Consider the following 10672-nt stretch of genomic DNA (forward strand, 5'->3'; position numbering starts at 1 on the left):
AAAAAAAAAAAAAAAAAAAAAAAAAAAAAAAAAAAAAAAAAAAAAAAAAAAAAGCAAAGCAGGAAACCAAAAGTCATAAAAATGGCGTCCACACCTCAATGGTCATTGACCGAGCACCTCCTCGAGTCCAACCCAGAGGCTTACAAAGCAGCAACGCAATCGCCCTTCCTCCTCGCCGCAGCCGAGGGCCGACTACCCAAGAACATTCTGGGACGGTGGCTGGCCAACGACAAGCTCTACATCCAGGGCTACATCAAAGCGGTCGGACGCACGCTCGACGCCGTCGACCTGCCACAGACGACAACAACAACAACAACGAGGACGACTACGATGATAGAACAGCAACCTGGTCCAGAGGTGGAGTTTGTAAACTGGATCTCGGACGCCCTCGCCGGCCTCTGCCGCGAACAGGGCATGTTTGTCGACGTCGCCGGCCGCTACGGGCTGGACATGACGCTCGAGACCGGGTCAGACGGCAGGGTCAGCGAGTCGGCCAAGCTGCCCGGGCTGGTGCAGTTCGAGGCATTGTTTGCATCGCTGTTCCCCCGCGGCTGGCACGGCACCGCCGAGATGGAGAGACAACGGCAGCAGAACCAAAAGCAAACGCAAGCATTGCCGTGGCTCGAGGCCGCGGTGGTACTCTGGGGAACGGAGCGGGTCTACCTGGACGCGTGGAGCTGGGCAAAGTCTCGGCAAAACATCAGGTCCTCCTCTACCGACGCGGGCGAGGACCAGGACGGAGGCGCGGTCAAGAAGGAATTCATCCCCAACTGGACCAGTCTAGAGTTTTCGGCATTTGTGGCAAGGCTGGGAGGGGTGTTGGATAGAGCAGTTGCGAGGGAAGGGGATGACGAGGCAGTTCGGCAACAGATTGCCGAGAGGGCCATGAACAAGTGGGACGAGCTGGTTGCTGCCGAAACTGCCTTTTGGCCCGTGTTGGACTCTTGAAAGTAAGCAGCCGTCCAGTTCAGGGTAGGTAGTTGCAAGCAAGAAAAAGCGGGGAAATTTGTTCATTTTTTTCAGGGGTTTCGAAACAATTAGCCGCTTCCAAAAGGTAGGTGCAGGTGGGCTGAAAGCTGCTCAAAATTAACAGCCAATCCTTTATCTGCGTCCCCCCTTGAAGAAGCGCTCCCTTCAGACAGATCCAGGTTTCAGGGCCACTCCTTCTTCTTCCCCCTCAATGATCGCCGAAACAAATCAAAAAGCTTTACTGTATGTTTATTGAGTGCCCTTGAACCTGGCCTGTCATCCCTTCTTTGTCCGTTCGTGCATCAGACCAAACGGCCAACAGCCCCGTCCTTTGCTGTAGTTTGTCTAGCTTAAACACTACTCCGTAGATAACCTCATAGTGGTTGGTGTGTGCACCTCTCGTACCAGGTCTGTCACTTTTGTCTAATGAGCCCAACACCTGATTGGAGTTAGGTCAGGCACCCAAGCTTCCCCTCGACCCCTCTAGCTACCTCATCAAGCTCATGTGGCACAACCACCAAGCCGTGACGAAACTTTGGTGCCGGTGGCTTGTTTCTTATTTTGACATGTCTGTCCCCCCCCCCCCCCCCCCCCCCCCCCCCCCCCCCCCCCTTCGAAAGCAATAAATTTAAGGGTTGGAGGTTGGCTTTTGCTAAAAGGATGCATGCAGCATGCAGGGCCTTGTAGCCGCCCTGCTTTCACAAGCTAGACTAAGACATGCTCCGCTGGTTGATTGGGCTGGTGCCTGGACTAGCCTAGCAAATGAACTACCTATCTAATCTAGCAAATGAAAGGATCAATGACAGCGCTTGCGGAACCGTTGCAGGTCGAGTCTAGCAGATTTAGGTAGAACAATGTAGGCAAGCATCAAATATGTATATTTACGTCAAAAGCCTCACCTTTGAGCCATGTCAACCTTTCTTTTGCTACACACGCATTGCCAGCATTCCCTCGTGATCCATTCATTCATTCCTTATACTCTGTTTCTTTGTGCCTCGAGGGCCTTTACTTCTCATTCAAGACTCTTACCTTCAAGTCTTTCACTATCATCCTGCAGAGCAGAATTACCATTCGTTCATTTTCTTCTGTTCTTATCCAACTCTCCTTTTTTTTTTTTCCTTTTTTTTTCCGCATCCCATAAACTCAGCCCAACATGCTCTTCACCTTCTCCGCCGCAGTCGCAGCCTATGCGGCACTAACGTCGGCCGCCACCTTGAAACACTTGCCTCGTACAGTCACGTCGCTTAACGGAGAGGCGACCGTCGAGGCGCATCAGCGGGACAACAGTGCCACCCGGGCCTTTTCCACCGTGCAGATCAAGGTACGAGGCTAAAAAAAAAAGAAACAAAGATATATATAAATCACCGTTTGGCCAAGCCTCTCATTTTTGCTGATATTTTATTTTTTTGGGGTTTTTCAAAATGAGCAGACATCAGATGGCAAGTGTCTGTCCGTCGACAAGTTCTCGGGCGACTTCCGCGCCAACCTCACCCCGATCCAGGTCTCCGAGTGCGGAAGCACAGACGGCCAGGGTTGGGACGTCATCACCAAAGGGGTGCACAACGACGTGTCCGGGTCGGCGCTCGTCGTCAGCACCCTGACGCAGGCCTGCTTCAACTTTGACCCCCGCCGCAAGGCCGGCAACCAGGCGCTGCTGTTTTCGTGCGGTGGCCGCGCCGACGGCAGCGGCAAGGTAACCAACTCGCAGTTGTTTCCGTTTTCCGGTGGCGTCGGCCCGCTCACGTTCCGCCCCGACAATTCTCCAGACACGTGCTTCACGGTGAAGGGAGATGTTATCGACGTCGCGCCCTGTCAGAGTGGAGATGCCAGCCAGACCTTCACTCTGAGCGGCGGCACGGCTAGCGGCAGCAACAACAACAACAACAACAACACGGGAGCTGGCAGCGTTGAGGTGGCAAAGCCCATCGCGAGCAAGACCGGCACCGCAAACGCGAAACCCACCCAAAGTCCGGCGACGGAGCAGCCGGCAGCAGCGCCAACGGCTGCCCCAGAAAGTGGCAGTGGGAACGGCAACGCGGTCGTGGCCATCCCCAACCCGACGTCTGCCGTGCCCGTCTCGCGAGCAGGTGGAACCCTCAACCCGACCGCGGCTGCAGAGGCGAACGAGCGGGACGACACGGCGACGCGAGCCTTCACGGGGGTCTCCATCCAGACGTCCGGCGGCAAGTGTCTGTTTGTGGACCCAACGGCCGGCGACTTCCGACAGAACCTGATCCCCGTCTCCCTGGTGGACTGCTCCGGAACCCCCAACGAAAAGTTTGATCTGATCACGGCTGGCAAGCACAACGACGCCAAGGGGGCCGCACTTCTGGTCAGCAGCCTGACTAACGGCTGCGTCTCCCCAGACACGAGGAGGCAGCCCGGTGACACGGTGACGGTGTTTAGCTGTGGCGGAAGGGCAGCTGGCGAGGGTAAGACCAACGCGGGGCAGACTTTCCCCTTCAATGCGACGCAGACGTCCTTTGAATTCGCCCCCAGGAGTGATAACGGAAAGCTGTGTGTCATTCCAGGCAATGGCAGGCTTGAGGCGGGACCGTGCCCAACTGATGGGAGCCAGATCTTCAAAATCATCCAGTAAAGCCTGGTGGGCGCTTGGAACTATAGGGCATGTATGTATATGGGACCATTGAATGTACAACAGGGAATTGCTTACCAATATATCGGGCTGTGAAACTCTATAATATCTGATCCTTTGTGAATCTTTTCGTCCGGAGGCCCATTCAACCGACCTGGCAACGTCTTCTTTGTCGTGCAAGTAACCATAATACCATTTTAAATTAGACAATCACCCGAGGAGGTTGAAAGACCTACGTCCTATGAAGCTTTTGTCTTTCTTCTCGCCCTTCGTCGCTGTTTTTTGTCTTTCCTCAGCCGAATCACCAGATGCTTATTCTTGAGGGATGTGAGGCTTTCCCAGATGATGTCCCTCATAACGAACAGACAGGTCCCAAAAGCGGCGGGAATAGCTATTTTCCAACTGAAGCCCACAGAGTATTTGTCAGTATGCCTGCAGAAACTCTGATTATACCATCATCTTGTCCTTGGTCCAATGGTCTTCCAATTCAACAGGGAAAAGAGTTACTTACAAATACTGAACATCGTACTGCAGGACCTCAAAAGGTTGAAAATTCATACCAAAGTAACCAGTGATAAAGGTCAATGGAAGGAATATTATCTAACGAGCCAGTATAAGTGTCAGATGTATAACAACCTTTCTCAAGGCCGGTCAGAAGAGACCAACTTACAGTCATCAATGTCAACTGTTTCAGACTCTCATTCTGATAAGCTGAGATGGTATTAAAAATTAGGTCGATCATACCGTCGGCCTGAGTTCGTAGCTGCTGTAGAGTCTCGACAATGAGCACGGCGTGATCGAGCACGTCACCCAGGTACGTGTGGGTAAGAGGAGTGATGACAACGCCGGTCGATGGGTTTTGCAGATCAGTCGCGGCGAACTCATGAAGAAGTTCAGACTTGTGATCCTTCAGCGAGTTGATCAAGGATATTATGGGATTCACAAAGCTGACTATCTTGTTCAGCTCACCGATTGTGATGTAGAGCTTCTTGGCTGTGGTTCGAGGCTCGTCAGAACGGAACAAAGCACAGAGAATAACGAGGTCATGGTCAGTTTGACACCTACTGTGAGTGATATTAGGCCTCGTGAGCACGTCAAGTTCCAGATCCCCAATCACATCGGCATATATCCCCGTGAGTGGGATTGCCAAGTCAATGATTGCATCCAGCAGAGCTTGTCCGATCATCGAGGCGTCGCATGACTGTCGTAACACAGTATCTGCTGTGCTGAGACGAACCAGGATGGGCTCTTCAACCTGCTGGGCAGAGAATTCAAAGAATGAAATTATCGTATTATCATTAGTCATAAAGAGGGACACTTGCTCAGCCATTACTGCAAGCTTCCTCTCGGCTAGGACGGAAAACTTCTCCATGAAGTCATTTCGAACATCATTGGCACCATGGTATCGCTGCAAGGTCCGAAGGGTGTTGGGCTCTGACTTTTGCGAGAATCCTGTCTGCTGCTTCTTGAGCTCTGGACCGCCAAGACCGAGTCCGTTCTCCATAGACTTCATGGACGAAATCTTTTCGTCGCTTTTAGACCCTTTGTTAGACCACCAGCGTCGTATCTTCTGGGGCACTGTGGCTGCTGGGTTAGTTAACTACAGGTACACATGTTTGAGCAGACGCAGGACTGTGGGCCCATGTGAATGCAGCCCTTGTCTTCTCTCAACTTACATTTTCTCTTGCTTCCTATAGAGCCCGTGTCACCCGCATCACTATCCGTGTCGTCGTCGGAACTTTCGCTGTCACTGTCCTCGATATGCACAAGCTTCTGCAGGCTGAGGATAATAAAAGCATGGTTCGCATACCAGTCCGCTTTGGTGCGGTTACGCGTGTTCATGATATCTTCAATAGCCAACCTGTGGAGATTCTTGTGCTTCCCCAGCGCAGATATGACGTCCCAACTGAGTCCATTCACGTTGATCCAACGGCACTTTGACCATTTGGGCTGCGGTTTGTCCAAGAAGCTCACCAAACTTGCATTGTCGAGACGATGCTGCTCCATATGCGACTGCGAAAAGTCCACCACTGTAATCTGACACGGGTGTTCAAGGTTCGGCATCGAATCATGGCCGCCGTTGGGTTTGCGCGGATCGACGCCCGGCTCGGCTCCAGGGTGCCAACCCGTTCGCAGTTCGTAATCCTCAAAGTCCTCGACGTTGCGAAACGTCATTGCGCGGTCACGACGGCGTATCGTCATGGGCGAGTAGGATAATTGCGTGTCTGACCTGGCCAAGACCGAGCCCTTGCGGACAACGTCGGCCTCATTCGTGTTGATATGAATATCATAGTGGACTCGTCCAGGTTCGGTCGGTAACTCGGGGGCGCTGACGGGTTGTGGCGGAATCTTGTGTGATTTCGAGGAAGAGGACGGGCGAGACGGATTTTCTGCGTTGTCAAAGTCCAATGAGACGGCAAAGTCCTGGACGTTGGGCGTGTTTCCAACGGGTGCGGGTGCGGGCGCGGGCGCGTCCGCGTCTTGTTGGGACATGGCTGGTTGTACCTTGTGAGTAGGTTACCACGAATAAAGCTAGCTCTTTGCTTTTGCCGGTGAGTTGTGGTGAGCTTTTGTGCCTGGCTGGTGGGAAGTATTACTCTGTGAATGAAGCCATGATGGCCTCGAAATCTTTTGTTTATGGGTTGGCTTCGTGTCCTTGCCCAAATGAAGTACCTGACAGACTCTTATCTGGCTGCAAATGACCTAATCTGAGCACGATGGACAGTCGCGACAGCCAAATGTTTGTTGCAGGAAGTTACAGCCCCGCACAGACCCGTCGTGGGGCAGTTTCACGCTAGAGAAGTTGCAATAGGGGCTGGCACCAGTAATCCTCATAATCCTTTGCCCTCGTGGGCTTACGTGCGATTCCATGACGACAATTATCTGAAAAAGAAAAAGGAGAAAACTTAGATAATATGGTTCGCGACTGAGGTTTTTATCGTGGCAAACTGCTGCCAGGCTAACTAAAACTAAAAGAGTTTTTTTTTTTTTTTTTTTTTTTTTTTTTTTTTTTTTTAGTCTGATTAGAGCAGAACGCAATGGGCTTGGATTCCCGTTACTCCGTAAGGCTGAGTTGAAGTCGGCTTGTTCTGGCCCACTGTACTCTGTAAAGATCCAGTAAAGTCATAGTAAGTCCCTGCCGACATGCAACCCTAGGCGCCGTGATCGATGCCAAGTCGGTCGCTACCGAACACTCGACCCACCATTAACCTACGGCACTTCGTAGATTAGATCTCTCCATATCCAACTCTAACTGGAATTTTCTGGACTCTGATGATGAGGAAAGACATTGTGTTTGTGGTTACGGGGGGGGTTTTTTTTCTTTCACGAGGCATCTGGGTTTTTTTTTTCGTGAGGATATACCGGTATATTTCCTTTTAAACTTCTGTTCAAGGCTTCTCCGGTGGCGGCGGGTTTGGTCTTTGGTCTGGTCAATCGCGATGGGGTTGATTTGTCTGGGCTGCATTTGCAGCCAAGCAAGAATACGAGAAGCCATGAAGACGGTGCGCTTTTGGCATCTGCCGCCACCTCACCCGTCATCCCTTCGCCTTCTTATTTAGTTTTTAACTGCTCACAACTTGGTTATTCACGAACCTGCTAACCTATAGATCTGCAGTCATTACGAAGACTCGATGAGCTGTCTCCCTTTGCAGCGAAAGTCGGTTCATTGATAAAAGTACATAACAAAGGCGCCGAAATCGGCATTAATGTATCGGCATTCCAAGAAAAAGTTAAGTACTGGCACTAAGTAGGTAAGCTTCAGCTTGTACCAATTTCTAGGGTAAGCACAGATTGCATATATTGTCTCACATATTCGGCTGTACCGCTGCTGAACCCCTCGTACGCAATCTACACGTGCTTTCGGTACCACCAACGGCCGACCACGATTGCGCGAGACGGATTAGACGGCAAAGGAATCTACCAAGAGACGGATAATTCAGGCCGTAGTAAAGCCGGTATACCGCCAGATGATGCAAACATAAACAGTAACACGAGCAAGCCGCATCTGGCACTAACAATGCGGACCGTATACTCCTTGACCAATCATTGAATGTGTTGCATATTTGAACATGCCACCGTCGATGCGGGGAAGAGCTGAAAGTATTGTGCCGAGTTTTTCTGAATACGAAGTATTACCACCATACCATCAGCATGGCATGCAAGCACCACGGCATCCCTTGATTGCGGCTGGACTTTGTCAGCAGATATCCGGCTGCCTGTCTGAGGCATCGCTTGACTTTTTGACCGTCGTGCTACTAGCTGGAGAGGTAATTACTATGCATACTATCAGCTGTGATGACATTGCACATCCACAGGGACTTGCACTACACAGTTTACCCGAGACAATGTCACGAATATATAAGGACAGGAACAGCCGTTGCCCAACATGGAATCTGGAGGTATGCAAGCATTACATCTACTAATATAAAGCCCAGTGCAAATCTCCATCTGCTAATAATATTGCAGCCTCACATAAACACCATCTTATCACCATCATACTATCAAAAGTAACCATGAAGTCCCTCTTCCTCACACTCGGTCTGCTCAGCCTTAGTGCTTTGGCTCTTGCAGATAAATGCGGTGACGCCAACTATGATCCCAAGAGCGTGAGTCCTGCCTTTTCTAGTTTGAATGCTTATGGGCCCTGACAACTCATCTAACACCACATTTTTTGCAGTACATCTGCCACAATGGAAACTTCCTATGCCCCGTGGTCAACGGCGAGGGTCTATCATACTGCAACGGTGCCTGCTACTCCAAATTCATGTACCAGTGCAACTCGGGAGTCCTGAGCCAGCTTCCATTCCTGGAACAGGGCTCCAAGTTCACCCTGACGGCCTGGAACCCAGCCCTGCCCCAAGTGCACGGCAAGTCCATTGCCAACTCGGGCCGCCACTGGTGGGTCGGCGGCGAGACGGTCAGCTACTGCCCCGACGTCGTCAAGGACCAGGGGGGCTGCCCGCCGGGCAACGTCACCTCGATGGTCTACTCGGGCGGCATGAACACTGTGGTCCCCGGCGGCCAGGGGTACTACCTCAACGCCAACTGGAACGTCGAGATCACCCAGGCCCACTCGGCCTACATACCCCTGGGAAGCACCCTCGGCGGCCTCGTGGCGTACAAGGATGGAGGATTCATCAACACAAACGGCCAGCCGACCGGCTGGGTCGCCTGCCCCGGCACCGCGAGTGGCGGGGGTGGCAGCGACGGGCGGTGGAACCTCGTTGCGAGGAACGCTTCGTCTGCCGATGCGCTCAGTGGCTGCACCGGGATCAACCTTCAGGTCAACTACCTCGGTGACTCGAGCACACCGGCTTCGGTCTGGCAGTATATTTAAAGAGCTGGCTGTAACAGCAGCTGGATCTGGCTGTGTGTGACAGTGGGAACGTAATGAATCGCTTGATGAAATGAAAAAGAAACTTGTGGTGATGCCAGGGCTTGTTGATATAAACTCTCCTCTAATTTATAGCTTTGGGATAGAATTAATGAGCTACGTCTTACAGCATTCAAGATTTTTTTGAAGTACCGAAAGTTGTGAAATGCCACAATACGGCACAACAGGATTACCTCCGCGTAATATTTTCACAATTACAACATTGATGCAATGTTTACACAACCAAGCCACAGTAGACCCCAAGGGCCGAGAGGTCAATATGTTGTGAAACCTGCGCCTTTTATGTGGGATTCGGGGGTTTCCTGATGCGGTCCAACCAGGCCCAACACATACTTCGCCCTATCACTGCTGGGCAAAGTTCAGCACCGTCTTGCAAAACTCCTCAAAACCATCCACAAAGACGGCATGTCCAGCATTCTTGATGACCACCAAATCGACCTTCTTGTCCTCCTTGCCGTTCTTCCGGAAGCTCTCCTCGATACCCGCTCTCAACTCCTCCATCTTGACGGGCAGATCGGCGTCATTCTCACCGACAATCAACAACGCATCCTCACAGCCCTTGCCCACCTCAGGCAGCAACGGCCGCAGGTCAAACGACCGACTCCGCAGCGCAGCAGCGCAGGCCTCGAACCCACCGACCGACGTCTTGCGCATCAGGTCGCGCATGCGGCCGGCCTCGGCCTCCTCGGCCTTGAGCCAGTCGTTGCCGAACCAGCGCTCCAGCGTGGCCTGGACCTGGGCGTCGACGTTGCCGGCGGCGCGGGCCTGCTGGACGCGGTCGGCAAAGGCGTCGGGCACGCCGGCGTTGGCGGGCGACGCAGAGATGGTGTCGCAGACGACCAGGCGGCCGATGATGCCCGGGTGGCGGGTGGCAAAGTAGACGCCCGTGGCGGCGCCCATCGACACGCCGACCCAGGCGTGCAGGCGCTCGATGCCCAGGTGGCGGAGCAGCTGGGCCACGTCGTCCGCGATGGAGACGAAGGTGGTCGTCTCTGGGTTGCTGGGCGCCGCAGAGGAGCCGTGGCCCGGCTGGTCGTAGCGGAGGACCCGGAAGCCGGCTGCTTGCAGCACCGGTGTCACACGGTCCCAGGCCCGGTATGATGTGAGGAGGGGGTTGCTGAGTAGGATGATGGGGAGTGGGGCTGGGCTTGGGGTCAGGTCATAGGCCATGACGCGCGAGTCTGGGAGGGTGAAGGTTGACATGTTGGGTGTTTATTTTATTGCTGAGTGCGATTGAGAGGTGTGAGAAGTAGTCACGGTTGTGAAACTTGACGTGTGAAGTAGTTTCGACTATGTATGTGTGTTGATATATTGATTGCGGGGATTGAATGTGGAGCACCGTCGACGATTGTGTGTCTGCACGATGTAAAAGGCAGGTGGTCAATGGTTTTGTTTGGTAATTGGCTGGCTGAAGTTGAAGGTTTGCAAACATAAATAAATTGTGTGACTGGCCTTTAAATCTCCGAATTTGATCATGGTGATGTTAGAAGACGTGCCCTATATAATGAGGGGCAGCTTGGCAGAGGTGATTCAGTATATGCAGCAGCCAGCCCGTTGGTGACGTCTAGTCTAATGGTTATGGGATGTCTGACCCCACAGGCAGCAAGCAATGCTGGCGAGCCCCACAACTATACTGTATGGGACTGGGCTATAGTGCAGTTAGTGCCTGCTGCATTGGGCTTTTTTTTTTTTTTTTTTTTTTTTTTTTTTTT

The 10672-nt window shown here is 52.4% G+C and overlaps 6 protein-coding genes across 6 annotated transcripts; 3 read left to right on the forward strand and 3 right to left on the reverse strand.

The window, feature by feature from the left end:
* Window positions 1-81: 81 nt before the first annotated feature.
* Window positions 82-948, forward strand: PgNI_09509 (uncharacterized protein; the record flags this gene model as incomplete). The annotated part of the gene is made up of 1 exon (XM_031129491.1): window positions 82-948. One exon carries the CDS (start codon window positions 82-84, stop codon window positions 946-948), a length of 867 nt encoding a protein of 288 aa, XP_030977506.1.
* Window positions 949-1950: 1002 nt separating this feature from the next.
* Window positions 1951-3568, forward strand: PgNI_09510 (uncharacterized protein; the record flags this gene model as incomplete). Its single annotated transcript, XM_031129492.1, has 2 exons — window positions 1951-2290; window positions 2399-3568. The coding sequence occupies exons 1-2, from the start codon at window positions 2123-2125 to the stop codon at window positions 3566-3568; spliced, it is 1338 nt and encodes a 445-aa protein (XP_030977780.1). The 5' UTR covers window positions 1951-2122.
* On the reverse strand, window positions 2402-3753 carry PgNI_09511 (uncharacterized protein; the record flags this gene model as incomplete). Its single annotated transcript, XM_031129493.1, has 2 exons — window positions 2402-3588; window positions 3720-3753. 2 exons carry the CDS (start codon window positions 3751-3753, stop codon window positions 2402-2404), a joined length of 1221 nt encoding a protein of 406 aa, XP_030977781.1.
* A 51-nt stretch (window positions 3754-3804) lies between these two features.
* Window positions 3805-6578, reverse strand: PgNI_09512 (uncharacterized protein; the record flags this gene model as incomplete). Its single annotated transcript, XM_031129494.1, has 5 exons — window positions 5242-6578; window positions 4631-5149; window positions 4236-4558; window positions 4077-4165; window positions 3805-3997 (listed from the first exon to the last, which is right to left on the reverse strand). The coding sequence occupies exons 1-5, from the start codon at window positions 6056-6058 to the stop codon at window positions 3805-3807; spliced, it is 1941 nt and encodes a 646-aa protein (XP_030977778.1). The 5' UTR covers window positions 6059-6578.
* Window positions 6579-7822: 1244 nt separating this feature from the next.
* Window positions 7823-9708, forward strand: PgNI_09513 (uncharacterized protein). The gene is made up of 3 exons (XM_031129495.1): window positions 7823-7965; window positions 8033-8172; window positions 8244-9708. The coding sequence occupies exons 1-3, from the start codon at window positions 7953-7955 to the stop codon at window positions 8901-8903; spliced, it is 813 nt and encodes a 270-aa protein (XP_030977779.1). The 5' UTR covers window positions 7823-7952; the 3' UTR covers window positions 8904-9708.
* On the reverse strand, window positions 9303-10163 carry PgNI_09514 (uncharacterized protein; the record flags this gene model as incomplete). The annotated part of the gene is made up of 1 exon (XM_031129496.1): window positions 9303-10163. The coding sequence occupies one exon, from the start codon at window positions 10161-10163 to the stop codon at window positions 9303-9305; it is 861 nt and encodes a 286-aa protein (XP_030978046.1).
* Window positions 10164-10672: the final 509 nt, after the last annotated feature.

Source organism: Pyricularia grisea, assembly GCF_004355905.1.
Source record: "Pyricularia grisea strain NI907 chromosome Unknown Pyricularia_grisea_NI907_Scaffold_7, whole genome shotgun sequence".
Taxonomy (NCBI): Eukaryota; Fungi; Ascomycota; class Sordariomycetes; order Magnaporthales; family Pyriculariaceae; genus Pyricularia; species Pyricularia grisea.